This window comes from Bos taurus, chromosome 28 (genome assembly GCF_002263795.3).
Source record: "Bos taurus isolate L1 Dominette 01449 registration number 42190680 breed Hereford chromosome 28, ARS-UCD2.0, whole genome shotgun sequence".
Lineage (NCBI taxonomy): Eukaryota > Metazoa > Chordata > Mammalia > Artiodactyla > Bovidae > Bos > Bos taurus.
The window spans coordinates 29,276,063-29,294,278 of record NC_037355.1 but is presented as its reverse complement, the minus strand read 5'-3'; the positions used below and the strand labels follow the sequence as shown (position 1 = coordinate 29,294,278).

The window sequence follows — 18,216 nt, the reverse complement described above, 5'->3', positions numbered from 1 at the left end:
TATCTTGGTTTTTTGAACATTGAGTTTTAAGCCAGCTTTTTCACTCTTTCACCCTCATCAAGAGACTCTTTAGTTCTTCACCTTCTGCTATTAGGGTGTTGTTATCTACATATCTGAGGTTTTCGGTATTTCTCTCTGCAATCCTGATTCCAGCTTGTGATACATCCAGCCCAGCATTTCGCATGATTTACTCTGCATGTAAGTTAAATAAGAAGGGTGACAATTTACAGTCTTGACTGACTCCTTTCCCAATTTGGAACCAGCCCATTGTTTCACGTCTGGTTCTAACTATTGCTTCTTGTAGTAGTGTAGTTAATCGCTCAGTTGTGTCTGACTCTGCCACCCCATGGACTGTAGCCTGCCAGGCCCCTCTGTTCAGTCCATGGAATTCTCCAAGCAGGAATACAGGAGTGGGTTGCCATTCCTGTCTCCAGTGGATCTTCTCCACTGGGGTATCGAACCCAGGTCTCCATTGCAGGCCGATTCTTCACCGTCTGAGCTACAGGGAAGCCCATACAGGTTTCTCAGGAGGCAGGTAAGGTTGTCTGGTATTCCCATCTCTTTTAAGAATTTTCCACAATCTGTTGTGATCCCCAAATTTAAACCAAATGAGATTGCCAAATGCTGATGTTTCGCTGTTTTTTACTGGGAAAAAAGGCAAAAAGAAAGCAGCGCTAGGTTCAACCTAATATGAACCTTTACATTGTTGCATAAACTGAGCTGGGACATTGGGGAAAAGGTAGGGATGAGGTTTTCAGAGTAAGGGGAGGACGTCCGGAGCTCAGAGAACTTGTGGAAGGAGATTGCGGTGATGGGAGACTCACCGCCTCAATCCTGACAGTCCCGTTTGGCCACGCCCCCATCCCTCAACGGCCGTAAAGTGCGGCGGCGTGACCCCGCCTCTTCCGGCGCCTCTTGTGACGCTAGCGCCTCGGGCTTTTTGCGCGGGAAAAGGTAGGCGCTCTTGAGCTGTACTTAGTGTGGCTGGGTCAGGTGTTTTCGCTGAGCCCGCCGCCCCCTTCGCACCGCTGCCGACCATGGGGCTTCTGGAACTGTGCGAAGAACTATTCGGCACCGCCGACCTTTACCAAGTATTGGGCGTGCGGCGCGAGGCCTCAGACGGCGAGATCCGACGCGGCTATCACAAGGTGTCCCTGCAGGTGCACCCGGATCGGGTGGGCGAGGGCGACAAAGAAGACGCCACCCGCCGCTTCCAGGTGCGCTAGACTCTATCCACGGCCGCCCGGGCTTCCCTCCGTCTTATGACCGCCCTGCCTCTCGGGGTAGAGTGAGCCGAGCCCGGCCTGGCGTTTTCTAATCTTTATTTCTCGCGGCGCGGTTTCAGTGAGAGGCGGAAGGGTGATTTTAGTGTACTCTTTCCCGCAGATCCTTGGAAAGGTCTACTCCGTTCTGAGTGACAAAGAACAGAGAACATTATACGATGAACAGGGAACAGTGGACGAGGATTCTGATGTGCTCAGCCAAGACCGGGACTGGGAGGCCTATTGGAGATTACTCTTTAAAAAGGTAAAGAACTCTGGGGATTTTCTTACGACCGTTCCCATTTCTCATTCAATAAACCTTTATTGAATGCCTCTAAGACCTTGCGTTTTGTGTTGTTAAGAATGAGGATTTTTTATTTGGTCTCTAAATATTAGAGAGACCCACTTCTTTGAAGAAGGGCAAATTTAAGCGTTCTGTTGAACCATGTATATATGTGTGTTATAACACATGCACGTACATACATAGATGCACACACTTACTGAAATGGGCCTTTAACTCTTGGTGTAGAGTGTAGTGAAAGGGAGACATTACATTTTTTTATAATATATGCTTTATTTTACAAAGCCAGGTGTAAGCCCCAAGTATTTTTCTGGGTCTCTTCTCACCTTTGGAAACTTCACTTAAATTTTCTGGTGTGTAGCTTAGCAATTCTGAAGATTGGACTAGGGAGAACTCTAGAAAATCTTTAGCATAGAAAATTTGCTTCCTTGCAACAATTTCAACTCAAGCAGCTGTTGTATTTGGGGAGAAATATTTTGACACCTGAGTTAACTTTTTTCTTGTATTCCGATTATTTAAAATTAACTTTGAATCAAAGTTACAGCATGTGTCTCTCATTTGTTCAGATATCTCTGGAAGACATTCAGGCTTTTGAGAAGACATACAAAGGTTCTGAAGAAGAGCTGACTGATATTAAACAGGCCTATCTGGACTTCAAGGGTGACATGGATCAGATTATGGAGTCTGTGCTGTGTGTGCAATACACAGAAGAACCCAGGATAAGGCACATTATTCAACAAGCCATTGATGCTGGAGAGGTCCCATCCTATAATGCCTTTGTCAAAGAATCGAAGCAGAAGATGAATGCAAGGAAAAGGAGGGTAAGATTTTGAATGCCATATATCTTGACTACTTCCCAAAAGAATTTGAGGATATATATAACAACGAAAATATATATAAGACTGCTGAAATAAAGATAAGGCTTAACTTCTTTTCTGGTTGCCATCTAACTTAATGAGCTCACTAAGAGAAACTTTTTTCCCCTACTCTGTTGTGCTCAAAAGGATTTTACTGCGTGGATTAGATAATCAGTATCATTTGAAAGTAGCACTGAAATATTCTTCATATGGGCCAATTTTTTTAACCTTGCTGAGGCATTCTAAGGCAGTAAAGTAACAGAATCCAGATACCTAGGCTCCACATTCTCACTTGGTTAAGGGGTGAGAAGGTGACAGAGACTGTAGGACTATGTCTTATTAATTCAAATTCCTGTATTCTTGCCCAGTTTTGATGGCAACCCATTCCAGTACTTTTGCCTGGAAAATCCCATGGAGGAGCCTGGTAGGCTCGTCCATGGCGTCGCAAAGAGTCGGAGATGACTGAGTGACTTAACTCACTTCGATTCTTGAGTTGGACCCAGAATATACATTAAAAAAACAAAAAAAAATGGGGAGATGGGGTGAGTGAAAAAAAAAAACAACCAAAAACCAGTTTATTTTGATAATGATGTATTTCCAAACACCCTTTGAGGTACAATTTTGTAGAGTATCAAGGATTGTGGTTTGTGTGTCCTTTTCACCCATATTAAACTGGGGAGTTGGTAAGGGGAAGGACGATGGCAAGGGAAAGGAGCTTAAGGACATCTGGGGTTCAGGAGGGAGCAGATTCAAGGTAACAAATACCTGTGCCTCTGGTCTTTAGGGGAAGACCGGACTGGTATTAAAGTCACTCTTGCCTCAGCCTGGCTTTCATAATGGGAACTCTAGGGAGAGCAGATAGTGTAAGACTGTAGCTTTTTGGTGGGTACTTTATTTGTATGGCTGAATTGGAGGTGGAGTTAGGTCTGTGGCTTTTATGTAAAAAGATGCAGGAAAAACCTGACAAGTGTGTTGAGAGAAGTGGAATGTGTATCAAGATCATCACTTTGGCTTATAGGCTACATCTGTCTAGATTTCAAGCTGACAGTTTAAGTTGGCAACTTTTTTTAGGTGAAACTGAGCACAGCTGTGTTCAGTAATAGCCTATTAGCTTGAGAAACTTCCCTAGAGTTTGTGGGGTGGAGTGGGGAATGGAATAGTTTTGACAAAGAGTTCTGCAAACTTAGAGAAAAAATAGTATTAAAAAAAAATTGATTTCAAGGACTGAAGTAGGCAGAGGAAACTCTTTTATTAGAGTAACAAGGTCCTAACATATCATCATTCTCAGTATTAATAGTATTCATTGCTGTTGAGAAAATTCTCTGGGGACTGGGGCCTCTCATAGTCTTAGGTGTTGCCCTGGAGAATGAACTTACTAACCTTTCCCAAGGTATTCTTGTAGTAGTTTGGAATCAGTGCCCTAGTAAAATTTGGCAAGAGGAGGTGGGTTTGAAATCTGGTAAAGAAACGTTAAAACGGAATTTGTTAGAGTTTATCCTAACTACTTAGGGGAAATTTTAAACCAGGGTTGCACTCTTGGCTACCACAAGTCACATGTAGTAAATTTGGTTTCCAGAGGAGGAATCTGAGGTGCCTGTGTCCTGGCAACGTTTGAGGGCATCCTTGGTTAAGTGACCTTTCTTAGCTCTTCTAGCATTTTGTTTTCCTTACTGTCCCCCTATGGTTTATGGAACCAAATGACCTGCTGCTGCTGCTAAGTCGCCTCAGTCATGTCTGACTCTGTGCGACCCCATAGAGGGCAGCCCACTAGGCTCCTCCGTCCCTGGGATTCTCCGGCCAAGAATACTGGAGTGGGTTGGCTGCCATTTCCTTCTCCAATGCAAGAAAGTGAAAAGTGAAAGTGAAGTCGCTCAGTCGTGCCCGACTCTTAGTGACCCCCATGGACTGCAGCCTACCAGGTTCCTCCATCCATGGGATTTTCCAGGCGAGAGTACTGGAGTGGGGTGCCATTGCCTTCTCCGACTAATTGGAAAAAGAGGATCTACTGCTTGATTTTATCCTTTTAATTTATATAATCCTCAAATTGAAATGGTCTTAACAGATTTACTTTTGGGAAAGAGGGTGTATTTTTAGTATTTGCTAGGTTGGCATTGTATCTCACACGAGTTTCTGTTTTAGGCTCAGGAAGAGGCTAAAGAAGCAGAAATGAGCAGGAAGGAGTTGGGGCTTGATGAAGGAGTGGATAACTTGAAAGTAGCCATTCAGGTAAACTGTCAGGTTGTCTGTGAAGCTTACCGCCATTTCTTCCAATTTCTGCTTCTTACTGCTAATATTTCTTTGGAGTTTATGTAGTATTGTAGGCATTTTGTTTTCATCTTTTAAGACATTCAGGTACCATACAGTCATCCTTTTAAAATGTACAATTCAGTGGTATAATTCAGTGGTTTTTTAGTATATTATTGATCAGGTTTTACAATCATCAGCACTATCTAATTCCAGAACATCTTCATCACTCTAAACACTAGCAGTCACTCCCTATTCTCCCTTTCAGCAACTGCTGAATACTTTATTTCTGTGGACAGTCTTGAGTTTTGAAAGCTTGTGTTTTAACTTCTTAAACAGAGCAGACAAAAGGATCGGCAAAAGGAAATGGACAATTTTCTGGCTCAGATGGAAGCAAAGTACTGCAAACCTTCCAAACGAGGAGGGAAAAAAACGACTCTCAAGAAAGAAAAGAAATAATGGAATATTCTCTTCAAAAGTCCATAGGTGTTAACTGATGCCTTTGTAGGCAAGGTACAGTCAAGATTTGAAGACAGAAGTCAACTCAACTCTTGAGAAAAGTTGTCTTTCAAGCCTAAATTATTTGGATCAACTATCTAAACCAAGTAGACTCTCTCAGCCTGGTCTTAGTTTATCCTAGAAATAGGCTGACATTCTGTGAGGTCCTCCTCTGAAGGCATTGGTGGTGATCACCGAGGGAGCGGGAGGGGAATGCTTCCCGAGAGCACTCTTCTGTGTGTCTCCTGTATGAGGAACTCTCTAGCATGCAGATCTGTCCCTACCACTTTTAGCAGTTGTTATTTTGCCACGTAGGAGTGAGCTTCAGGGTATTCAGTGGTGTGTGTTTTTTAGGACATGTGCTCTACCTAGCCTTCGACACTTGCTGGGCATCTGTTTTCCAAATACTTGCCAGTTTGCTTTCACTCTTAATGTTCTTGCCTAGGTCCTCTCTTTTTTTTTCCCTCCTCAACCAAGTTTGGCACTCTTTGCTTGAGGTGTATAGGAGAAACAGGTGTTCAGATTACTTCAAGCACTTTTGTAAGAATTGTACAAGATGAAATAATCAAGTGAAAGATGACTGTTAAGTTCCCAGGGCTTTTTAAGTGATCCCAATATGATCATTTAAAAGATGATTTATTAAATATATGAATGGTGCCTAGGATAAAGGAGAGAAGAAAAGTAATTCTAGCCAGCATTGTAGCAGATAGCCTGGTTTAAGTTCCATAAAGAGATGCTGTAATCCTCTGTAACTGCTGAATGTCCTTAGAGTCAGGTTACTGAGCTTGTCAGAACTTGTTTCCTCATCTATAAAAAGGTGAGGCTAAATGATTGTTAACTCTGACCTTGAAAGGCAAGCTGTCTTGATCCAGTGGTTTGTTATCATGTACTTATGGTATTGATTTGTGAGAATAGTACAGAGATTTTCATTTATATTTAGTAGAATTGGTAGGAGTTCATTAGAATATATGAAAATTTTTTAGAGACTGTTCAACTTAAAATCTCTGATTTGTAAGCTAATATATTCAATACCATATGCATAAAACAAGCCTCCTGTTACTGAGATTCATGTACATAATTTATCTGAGGTAAGCGTAAGACATGTTTTCAGTTTGTGATTACAAATAGGTTAAAAAATACTCTTAATTGTATTAAAAATACAGTTTAATGCAGGTTGTCTGCTGTATCTGTCTTCATATGATAGTATTAGAACACTTTGAAACAATAAAATTATCCCAATTGATGATCATTTGAATTTATCAACTCTGAAGATTAATAGAAGATCTAAAACCAATATGATCATCAGAATTAAAATTCAACGAAATTAAATAAGTTTAAGCCATAGTTAAAACCATTGCTGCATTCATGAGTGCACTTGGGAAAGGTCCATGTGAAAATCAGAAGAATATCAAATCAGAAAATCAGAAGAATGTCAAAGTTCTCTTCCTTTGCTCTAGTATATGTTTATACTAAACAGAACAGCAGGGTTTCAGGAATTTTAAGAAGTTGTGTCTTGCTGGCTCACTAACAGAAAGATTCTATAAATTTTTAAATTGCTTTTCTTAGACCTGCAGGAGAAAATCTAGCAAGGCAGGTGTGATATTTGGGGCAGCAGGGGTTTGAGGGGGTGGGTAGGAAATGACCACCAAAGTACTTTGAGAAGAAAACAAGTGTAACCTGATGTCAGGCAGCTGTTGTAAGGCTGAATTGTCCTACCTGGGGGAAAAAAAACATTCATTATTTATTACATGGATTACTTTATACCAGTGCTCAACATTTATGTTTTTAGTTATTCATCCCTGCCATATATATCTGCCTATGGATTTGGACATCTAAGAGAAAAATTTAGGAATCACATCTGTTTTTTAAGGAACTGTCTCCTAAAAATGACTTAAAAGTGAGTACACCTCTCCAGAAATTAACACAATAATGTTAAAATAAATTAACACAAGTAATTAAGCCAATAATAATGTTATCAAATGATTTGCTACATTTTGTGTACACGTAGTCTGATAGAATGCTGTAGTAATTGAACTGATCATTGTTAACAGACAACATGAGCAGTGATTTGGAGGAAATTATTCATTTGTTACATCTTTGGCTACAAACTTTACTGTCCAGTGAAGTGATTAACTTATGCTGAACAGAAGACAGTAACTGGAGATAGAAACAGTACCCATGTAGTCTTTGGCTGATACTGTTCTCAGTCTGTTGTACCAAAATAATTCACAAAGATGGTTTCAGGTTGTCTCTTGTATACAAGGTCTGCATCATGAGATGACTGAACATTGATTTGTGAAATCTTCCCATGTGTTCCCTGCAGCCCGAAGCAAGTTCTCCTCATTCGTGCTACGGTCCCTGCCTGGTTCTAGAGATTGGTCCACTTCTGTTTTGAGATTTTGTAGATCCATGTAACTGAGGACCTGAGAGACAAAGATAACATCGTAGAGTAACATGAATAGACATTCTAGATTTGATCGTCTTGAGCTCCTATGTACAGACTTTTTTTGCTCCAGTTATTAGACTTTAAATTTGGAGACTGTGACTAAGTAGTAAAGTTTATATTTACTAAAGCAGTGAAAATCGTGTTTGCATATTTTATCATGTAAAAACAAACAAAATCTATGTAAGATGTGATGTAGTAACCTAATTTTAGAAAATAGTCACTAATTGAAAAGGAATAAAATGTGTTTCACTTAGCTAAACATTATACTAGTTACACTTGACCATCAGCATGGCCAGATGTAGTAACTGTAGCTCAGAGGCAGTAGTGCTTCCCTGAGGACTGATCCAAGAACAGAATCTGCTGACGGCATCGACTACTAAATGTTGCTGCTAGGAACCTGAACTAAGAGAATTCACTTGAACTACAGAGATGATTTCAGGCAGATTACTTTTTAACATACTTTAACATACTTGCTAATTAATCTGATTATTAACAGGAAACATTTCAACTGCCTGGTAATTCTAAATTTCACCTATAACATAAGGAAAAAATGACCCTGATGGTGAGAAGACCATTATAGGAAAAATTAAGATGTTCTTAAATTTCCTCCTATCACTCCTATGAAAATAGAAACTATAGAATATAACTTAGAAGACAAAAAAGTTAATGGGATGGAATCAGACTCCTCATGTCTTGACATTGTGAATTTCTTTTCTTACCTTGGCCTAGCAGTTTAACTAAATTGAATGAATGTGGTGGCTCTGCTCTAAGAAAACTTAGAGCAGTTTAATCCATAGCAATACAGGTTTTTGCCTACATAATAAAATCCATGCAGTGTTTGAATGTTATGAAAATGATTTATTTGGCTTAATTTGTTTATATTAAAAAAAAAAAAAAAAGCATTGTTTACTCTGCCAGAATGGCAAGAGGAAAATTTATATATGAGAAAACAGATCTGGAACTTCTTGGCTTTGAGCAGTTAGAGTTCTCTTATTTTTCTTTTTATTACTATATCCTATATTCCAAAATGAATTTGAGATGATTTACAAAGATGTAGGAAAACAAAATATAAAATCTGGAGGAAGAAAAAATAATAAGCATGGGAAAAAAGCAAGATCTTAACAAGACTGTAGTAAAATAAGAGCCATGACCCCACCTGTCCCCGCAGATCCCCTACCAGGTCGGGCCTGGTGAGGATACTCAGCAGCACACACACGACGATACTGCGTATCTGGCTGAAAAAGAGAGAAGATGAGTCACTGCTTACAGTGTGACTTCTTCCAGAGGATAATGTGTTAGTTGTTTTACAAGGGAAAGTCGGACAGCAATGTAATTGGCATCATCTGTCAGTCTGAGGGACAGTTGGCTGAATATACACTTAACATTCCAAGTTAAAAATCCCAAGCCAGCAGCCCACAGAATGATTGTTAACTTGTAAAAATTGCAAGTTCTGCAACTTTATTAATATGCCTTTAAGAAAATCTTAGCATTTATAAATAATCCATATGGTTTAATATTTCTAAGTACTCATAATTGGCTCTCAAGGGAATTTGAATCTGATTTCCATTGCCTGCTAACTGTTTAAAACAACAGAACAGAACGACCTCCATGCTTAAAATGTGACTCTCAATATGGGACTCAAACATTTCAAAACTGCTTTAAGGGATTTAAAGGTTTTAAGATACAACTAAAATATCCACATGCAGATACTAAAAAAAAGAGCTATCAATGCCGTTTTGCTGATACTTCTGGAATAAAAAACATCTCAGTTTCTTGTCAGCATTGGAATAAGAGATTTGAGGGTTTTTTTTTTTTCCTCTCCTGATGAAGCCCCATGTTTTCTATCAATGGTCAGCAAACTTTTTTTTTTTTTAATAGAGGACCAGATAGTAAACATTTCAGGTTTTGTGGAACATACTGTCACTGGAACTAGGAAAGCAGCCACAGAAAGTACAAATGGTGGCTCTGCTCTAAGAAAACTTTATTTACAAAAACAGTCAGTTAAGCTGAACACCTCATGAACTAGAATAGAGGCAAGAAAAGATTCTTCCCTAGAGCCTGCAGTGGGAACGTAGCTCTGCTGATACCTTGATTTTGGACTTAACAGACTCTGGAACTGAGAGAATAGATTTACATTGTCTTAAGCCACCCAGTTTGTGGTAGTTTGTTAACGGCAGCCCTAGGAAGCAGTACAATGTCCCATTCATTTATTCTCACCACTCTTCTAATGGAGGAAAAAGATCATATGGTGCTTTAGGCTGATACAGTTTAAGGATTATGAGTTGAGATAAGTGGGTTGCAAACACCACTGTCTTGAAAACTGGTTTAGGATGTGGGTGCTTGGTTCTTGAGCCATAAGTGTGCCTCAGTCACTCTGAGCTTTCCAAGCCCTCTTGTACAAAGCAAATGCCATGGGGCTGAGCTCCTGGCTTGTAGTTTGGGGCAAGGTCAGTGCATGACCTCTAGTCTCCCAGTCAGGTTGTTTCTGATGTTTAAAAGTAAAAGGGCTAGTAAATGTACATTTAGTGGTGACAGTGTTAGCATTTCAAACACCAGTTAACAAAACTCTGAAAGTCTTAACTTGCTCATCCACCAGCCCACAACATAATCTCTTACCACTTTTTGTTTAATTCCCTCAGAGCAATGTTAAAAGAATGAAGGTAATGCTAATCTGATATGCACTGGGGTTTAACGTTTTTTTGCTTATTCTCAGAAATATCTAAATTTTAAATTGCTTAGAATTTGCTATTTATATATAAGGCTTTTTACCTTATTTTTACAAGTTAAAATAATGAGTGGCAGAGAGCAGTTAGAGTTTCAACAAACATACTTAAAATGTAAAACACTATTTTTATTAGAACCTCAGCTTTTACTCTTAGAGTTGATTAAGTCACCATATAAAGCTTTAAGCCTGCCAAACTAGTTTTTTTCCCATTTCCTCAGCTATCAGACAATAGAGGAAGTATGTCACTACCAAAAATGACTGAGTTGTATTGGGCCTGGAGAAGAAGTCAGGTAGCAGGAGCTTCTCCTGGGGCTGCTGATGGTTAGGCTCATCCACCACAGCACTTCGAGCTCGACTGGAATCGCTATGGGTTTTCTGCAGAAGGGATAAGAATTACAGAAACAGTTAATTTATAGTGGAGCTGTGCGTGTCCAGTATCAGCCCTAACAGGTATGGTAATTGCAGGCCAAGCAGCTCCAATTCCATTGTCAAATTAGAATTCAGTTTGTACTTTTGACAAAATACAGAAGTCAAGACCAGAGCACAGATCCTGCAGAATTACTGACTATGAGGTTTTATAAACATTGGAAAGGCAATAGGAAGGAGACATACCGTTTGCCTTTGTGGCCCCACCGTGCTCAAGTGTTCTGCTTCAGCTGTCCCAATAGGTGGCAGCAGATTATTTCGACTCAGTGGCAGTGGTGAGGGAGAGGAGAGCGAGTCGGCCGCCACAGGGCTGCAGATCCCACCAGCAAAAACCAAGATATGAAAGCATAAAATTATAATATAAACAAATTGGTTAGAATCAAATACATTGAACAGATGAGTTTAATATCATGCACAGAAAGCTTTAAGCTGCCTACACTTATAAATGAAGCGATCTCAAAGGATTTTGGAGAATGAAAATTTTGGGCTTTCTTCACAGTATTTTCTTATTTTTTGTTGAAACGTCATCCTGAGTGCACAGCAGAATTTGACCCTTTGTCCCACAAAGAACTGGAATAAAACAATTTTCCCTATCCTGAGTTGTATTTTTTCTGACAAATTCATAGATTTGTAATTTCGCATCTGATGAAACTCACAGTTCTGGGCCTTCTGGTTGTCCTTTCCACTAAAAATTATAATTCCCAGGTACGGATCCTAAACTTTATTTCCTTCCAAAGGATTTGGAGCAGTTACAATATTACTCATGCCCAAGACAGTAATTAAAGCTGAACGATACTTTTCATATCCCAGAACAAAACAAAGCAACTTATTTTTCCACTTCGGGAAAAAAAGCATTGTCAGAGGGATGAGAGATTAATTTTACATCAAAACCACTCATACCCAAGTGAATGTATAGCTCTATTGGTATAGATCATATACCAATAAAGTCAAAATTAAGAAATGTTGGGAGAGAAGTATAGTGACATATGCTTCATTCAGAGGCTGAATTCAAAACGCTGAATTCAGTTATGGTGTTATTAATTCCTACCCTTGATCATAGTCTTAGAAATCAACCCTCGTAACATGTTTTTTAAATTAACAACTAATGGAAGGATTTTATTTTAAAAACTTGGAGTCTTTTGCACAATGAGGTGGGAAAAGGGAAGAGGACATGTTTACTTTTATTTCCTAAGATGTGCCAAGGGACATTTTTTCCCTGGTGTACAGGCAACTACTTATCTGAGATTTACAAAGTTTTCATTGTCAGTGAAATAAGTAAATCCTATTGGTATGGAAAAATATTAAAGGAGATTTAATCATCATTTGGGGGAAGAATTTTATGAGCATGTTCCCACTAAGGAAAATGTTTTAATAAAAATATATATAGAATGTCTTCTATTCCTTTGATGAGTTCTGTTGGAATATTCTAGCCAACATTTTATTTGTGGAAATATGTTTAGCTAAATCAGAAGGAAGATAAGTATAATCAGAAGATAAGTATATATTTTATTCAAATATAACTCCATTTTCTTCTGTATTAGATTTAAACCAGTGTACAACTCATCATAAGAATATGTAGTGATTACTGCCTAGGCATATATTTCAATCTTATCTTTAAATTCATTCTATATGTAAAATTCTTCATTAGTTTTACCACAGATTCCAGAAATTCTGCTTTTGAAACCTACACTCGGGATCCTCTGCGTATTTCGTCCATAAGTCTTGGTGTTCCAGCGCGTGAATGGCTTGTGCTGATGGGATGAAGGGTACGCGGTGGGGGGTTGCGTCTCCTGGCGGACTGCACTGTATATGACAGAAATGATGTACTAAGCTTCAGGGCTCGATTTGGCCAATTTCGAGTTGAAAAGATGGTACTGGACCCAGGTCTCATAAGTAGCTTGTCATCAAGATCTCTAGTGGCCAAATATCAGAAACCCACAGTGAGATCAAGACTGCTCTGTACAGGGAGACAGAACTCAAAGGGTAAAAAGCCTTAAACTTTCAAGTACATTCAAGGGAGAGAAAGGCAAAAAGAGAAAACAATCAATAAATAACCTAGTTTTAGATGTCATATAATCTATCTCAGGAATGAGAATGTGTACCTGAAAGAAGGACATCATTTCAGTCTTACACATGATTTACTAGAATGGAGACTTGGGAAAGCAAGTACTTTATTCACCTGCCATCAGAGTCACTTCTTCAGTTACTGGTAAAGGCTAACCTGCAGTGTAGGTACTCCAAAGTGCTTCCCAGAAGTTTACCTCAGGGAATGAGCTTCCTACCATGCTGGAGGCATTCTTTTTGCTGAAGGCATGTCATCAGAAAGACTTAGTTGAAGGGCCAGTATTGCTGCTTAGTAGTGGTGTGGCACTAGTGTGCTTCCACTGCAGAGATTAAAATGCTGAGCTAGTTAAAGCCCACAGGGGTAGGGGTTCCTTAGAAAAAGCTGGGAACAGGAAAAGGGTTCAGAGCCTTGTGCAGCCCAGGTCAGTAGATCTCCATTTGCGTAAACAACTGTGAAATACAATACTCTTTTGTAAGTCCTCTGTAAATAAAATACCATATTCAACAGTTCAGTAGCTTAAACTCTGCCCCACAGATTCAGGTGCTTCGTTTTTGTGTTTAAGCAGATGAGAGACCGTTTGATTTTATTGTAAGGCACCTAAGAGATAGTATTTACGCTGTGATATGGAGGGAAAGTGGAAGAATAACACTCTGCCACAGGCTTTGGCTTTCATCACGTTCTTCAAGCTTTCAGGCCACTTTGGTATCCTCTAGCACAAACTATGCCTCAGTGTTTGGAGAACTTTAAAGGAAAAACGCCCATCACAGAACAGGGCTAAACCTTGAGCATTACTTGTAAGAGATATTTCTCGTCTTGCCTCCCTAACCATTCACTTAAGCCCTTTGTTTACACAGCCTACCTGCTTTCTAATTATAGGAGTTTAGGCCTTAGCTGCTCTTCATTTATCTTTATTTTTCCTCTGGACTACTCACTCGTAAGTGGATTTATCACCTCCACACTTCTAGATCAGTCTCCAAATCTGACCTCTTCTATACAGTCCATCATCGTAAACTCAACAGACCCTACACTCATCTCCCCTGTCCCCAAACCATCTTCCCTTGAGCTTGAAATCTGAGTTCACCTTTATTCCTGTTTTTTATAGAATCTGATTTCTTTTATGATAACTCTTCAACTATTTTATTACTTTTTTAGTCTTGGCTACATCTTGAGAACAGACCCATAGCTGCCTGAATTCCTGCATTAGATTCCTTTACCTTTAGTTCCTCCTTCTTTAATCCAATCTATGTTCTACTGCTATGAAATCTTTCAAATTCCTGATTTAAATTGATGTTCTCCAAAGCTGACTCATACACTGCTGGGTGGGAATGTAAAATGGTACAATTCTTTTGAAAAAATTTTATGAAAGTTTATTATAAGATTAAACATACCCTTTCACTTCTGTATATTGATAAATGAGACCATATGTCCACAAAAAAGACCAGTATAAGAATATGTATAGTGCCTTTTATATATAACAGCCCCAACCTAAAAAACAGCCCGTGTTCATTAACAGAAGAATGGATAAATAAATTGTGGTATATTATTAGAATACTAGTTGGCAGTAAAGGAGAAGGCAATGGCACCCCACTGCAGTACTCTTGCCTGGAAAATCCCCTGGATGGAGGAGCCTGGTAGGCTGCAGTCCATGGGGTTGCTAAGAGTCAGACACGACTGAGCGACTTCACTTTCACTTTTCACTTTCATGCATTGGAGAAGGAAATGGCAACCCACTCCAGTGTTCTTGCCTGGAGAATCCCAGGGATGGGGGAGCCTGGTGGGCTGCCGTCTATGGGGTCGCACAGAGTCGGACACGACTGAAGCGACTTAGCAGCAGCAGCAGTTGGCAGTAAAAGAGAATCACATGCAACATGAATGGATCTCAGAAACAAGACATTCAAAACCCTCCACTGTCTGGTTCCAAAGTTCTTTAATTCCAGTCTCTGCTTTCCCACTAATCACACCAGTGGTCTTTTGATCAGAACATTGAAGTTCTAACCTATTGCCTCCTATTCTACTATAGCAAAAAACGATCTGCTTTCTCTTCTAAATATTTGTATTTTCCTGTCTCCAAACCTTTCCCCACATCATTTTTCATATCTAGAATAGCCTTGCTACTCTTCTCTGCTTATCCAAACTTCCATCTTACAAGGACACATTTAAAACCTGAACTTCCCACCAAAATGCTTCCCTTCTTTGGGGACTGCCATAGTGTTCACTCACTCGAAGTACACACACTTGGTACTCAGCCACAGGAATGCCCTATATGGTTAGGTCTCTTTTTAGTTGTGTGTCTTCTCACCACTTATTTTATCAGCTCCTTGAAGTTGGAGACCATTTTCCTTATATGTTTTTACTCCCCACATATCTCTGGTTGCTTGGTAGGTACTCAATACATGCATGTTGATTGACTTGACTTTGCTTTCCTTTTATTTTTTAGTGATCTACTTAAACTCTATAGTCGTAAAATTTTATACTTCTTACAGGAGCTTGTCCATTAGAGAGAGATTTCTTGGCTGTAGAGGCATCCCATGAACCAAGAGACCATTCACATTTGGCTGATGACCACTTGCTGCTTGACAGAGACTCATCTACATGTCAAAAGAAGATGTTTCTCATTGGTTGGTGAAGATACCAGCTTAGTTTCCCAACTTTGCCAAAAGTTAATATTTCCAAATTAGATCATTTATATATTTTTTTTTCCCATGCCTTAACTTTTGTAGTATCTTGGCCAGTATCCCAGCTGGGGCCCCAAGTCCACTGTTAAGATGACAAGATCAGAGTCACCCTCTTCATTTCTGAATGGGGAAGCCTGATCAACTTATGTGAAAGCAATTAATAGCCAGTCTCATAGGGGAAAGAGAACCTTTATTATTATTTACATTACATTAGAAAAAACAACATGGAACAAAAATGGGGAGAATAAGGGTAAACTCTAGTATATAATCTCTTTTACCATCACATAATCCTGTGCTCTGCTAATGCTTTCTCTGCTACACCTGGAGCAGTCAGCTCTCAATAATAAGCTCAAATCTGAAGACTATTAGAAGGAGTTAAGCTTATTTGTTCTAATGTTGGCAGGATTTAGTCTTACATGGACTGCCACTGCCACCTTAGTGTCCTGTTTATTTTCTCTCTTAGGTAATCAGTTCAGGGCCGTTTCTGGTTAGCTCCTCCTCTCCCAAGTAGGCATTTTTCTCCTACTTTCTCTCTAGAATATTTGGATTATTGCTTCTCCTTCCTTTGGTCATCAACAACTAGAAACGTGTATGTTAACTTTTCAGAGCTTGGGCTACTTAAACCATAAGCAGACCAGTTTGACATATAGAAGTATTTTATTACTGTCACAGGAATATTAGATTACCTGGGTCATCCTCCAGTGTGATAAGATATGGGCCTTACTGAGTTTATTTTTTAATTGAAGTATAATTGATGTACAGTATAAGTTACAGGTATGTATAGTATAGTTATGTACAAGCTGAATTTACTTTTAAATAACCATTTAAAAAATATAGCTGCACAATATCTGGCCAGTATACCAACAAAGCAAACACTAGATCAGGCTCATCAACCTGCAAGAAATGGCCATCTTTATATGCTTAAGACTTTTTTGAAACCATTTTCTCTTCCCTTTGGTTTGCCTTTTACACCTGGGTAATGATTGCTAAACCTCCAAAAGCAAAAAAGTCAACAGATTCAAATATAAAAAATAAAAACCAGGTAGGTCAAGATAACAGAAAAAAAGAGGGAAGAAGTCAAAAAGAAATTCAAAAGATATAATGTTAAGGCCATAGAAAATCTGACATTGGCCCCTCATTTCATTATATATTTCATTCTTCCCAAAGCTGCCTGGAGCTGACCATATAATTGAATCTCAATTGCACAGCTTATAGATACCTTTTCAAAAGAGCTGAAAATTACTTATCAACTCTAACTTGCTGTTTTTTCAAAATGAAACTTTTGCAAGGAATCGCTGGATTACTATGAAAACACATAAGTTTACTGGAAAAAAAAGTCATAGTGATACAATTAAGGCAAATAACTGAGCAGACTTCTCTATAAGAACAGGCCTAGGCTCTCCTGTTCATTCCCCTGTGGGACTTACCGGATGTGAGGTGACAGACAGCACCTTAGACTGTGGCACTCGAGGTAAGACCAGAGGTTGTAGTTCACTCAGCACACAGGGGCTTTGTGAAGCTGGTCTGGTGATTGCAACATTACTCTCATCATCTGAGCAAAGGAATAGAATCTATTATCCATGGATATCTTCAGACCCACAGCAACAGTACTGTGAAAAAAAATCTCCCCTGAGAATTCATAATCTCAAGCTAGGCTTCACTAATCTTTATAACCCAGTTTCACACCACCTGCATGGTTCCAAAAAACCCTTTAAACCATGAATTTATTTTAAAGTGGTTTCTCAGGCTGGTGATGCCTGTTGGTTCCTGGAAGAATGAAAAGCAAAGATTATTAGAGCAAAGCTATCTAATGGGACATTTGGAGATTGAAGGAAATGTTCTACATATGCACTCTCCATGATAGTGGCCTCCAGCCACATGTGGCTATAGAGGATTTAAAATTTGGCTAGTGTGGGGCCTAGTAAAACTTACAAGTTATTGCAGAGTAAAAGAAACCATAAACAAAACGAAAAGACAACCTGCAGAATGAGAATAAGTGTTCGCAAATGACATGACTTAATTTCCTAAATATACAAACAGCTCATATAGCTCAACAAAAAACAACCCTATCCAAAAACTGGCAGAAGACCTAAGTATATATTTCTTCAAAGAAGACATACAGATGGCCAATGGGCACAAGAACAGATGCTCAACACTGCTAATTATTAGAAGAAATGCAAATCAAAACAGTGAGGTACCAACTCACATGAGTCAGAATAGCCATCATTAAAAAGTATACAAATAACACATGCTAAAGAAAGTTCAGAAAAAAGGGAACCCTCCTACACTTCTAGTGGGAATATAAGCTCATGTAGCCACTGTAGAAAACAGTATGGAGGTTCCTTAGAAAACTAAAAATAGAGTTACTGTATGATCCAACAATCCCATTCCTGGGCATATACCTGGACAAAACTATAATTCAGAAAGATGCATGTACCCCAGTGTCCATAGCACCACAAGAGCCAATACATGGAAACAACCTAAATGTCCACTGACAGATGAATGGATAAAGATGTGTGTGTGTGTATATATATATATATGGAATACTACTCAGCCATAAAAGAATGGAATAATGCCATTTGCAAAAACATGGATGCAGTGAGATTATTACACTAAGTGAAGTAAGTCAAAGAAAGGCAAATATCACATGATATCATTTGTAGAATCTAAAATATGACACAAACCTATTTGTGAAACAAAAAATTATGGACATAGAG

At 39.1% G+C, this 18,216-nt stretch overlaps 2 protein-coding genes across 7 annotated transcripts in view; one reads left to right on the top strand and one right to left on the bottom strand.

Moving 5' to 3' along the window:
- Positions 1 to 917: 917 nt before the first annotated feature.
- Positions 918 to 7,735, top strand: DNAJC9 (DnaJ heat shock protein family (Hsp40) member C9). Of its 3 annotated transcripts, none has more exons than XM_059882490.1 (5): positions 918 to 1,217; positions 1,387 to 1,527; positions 2,130 to 2,384; positions 4,560 to 4,646; positions 7,486 to 7,735. In XM_059882490.1, the coding sequence occupies exons 1-5, from the start codon at positions 1,038 to 1,040 to the stop codon at positions 7,555 to 7,557; spliced, it is 735 nt and encodes a 244-aa protein (XP_059738473.1). In that variant the 5' UTR covers positions 918 to 1,037; the 3' UTR covers positions 7,558 to 7,735. The 3 variants fall into 3 exon arrangements, with proteins under 3 accessions (XP_059738473.1, XP_059738474.1, NP_001192615.1); XM_059882491.1 differs by having other exon boundaries at positions 6,952 to 7,735; NM_001205686.1 differs by lacking the exon at positions 7,486 to 7,735 and adding an exon at positions 5,004 to 5,414 and having other exon boundaries at positions 929 to 1,217.
- FAM149B1 (family with sequence similarity 149 member B1) overlaps positions 7,230 to 18,216 on the bottom strand; it is a 50,048-nt gene continuing 39,061 nt past the window's right edge. For 2 of the 4 annotated variants that reach the window (XM_005226424.5, NM_001077994.2), the window contains exons 8-14: positions 16,927 to 17,051; positions 15,306 to 15,412; positions 12,448 to 12,672; positions 10,946 to 11,069; positions 10,583 to 10,708; positions 8,765 to 8,843; positions 7,230 to 7,585 (exon numbers count right to left, since the gene is read on the bottom strand). In XM_005226424.5, coding sequence (XP_005226481.1) covers positions 7,512 to 7,585; positions 8,765 to 8,843; positions 10,583 to 10,708; positions 10,946 to 11,069; positions 12,448 to 12,672; positions 15,306 to 15,412; positions 16,927 to 17,051 — 860 coding nt within the window. In that variant the 3' untranslated portion in view covers positions 7,230 to 7,511. The remainder of the gene's footprint in view (positions 7,586 to 8,764; positions 8,844 to 10,582; positions 10,709 to 10,945; positions 11,070 to 12,447; positions 12,673 to 15,305; positions 15,413 to 16,926; positions 17,052 to 18,216) is intronic. The other 2 variants (XM_005226425.5, XM_059882548.1) reach the window with 2 other exon arrangements.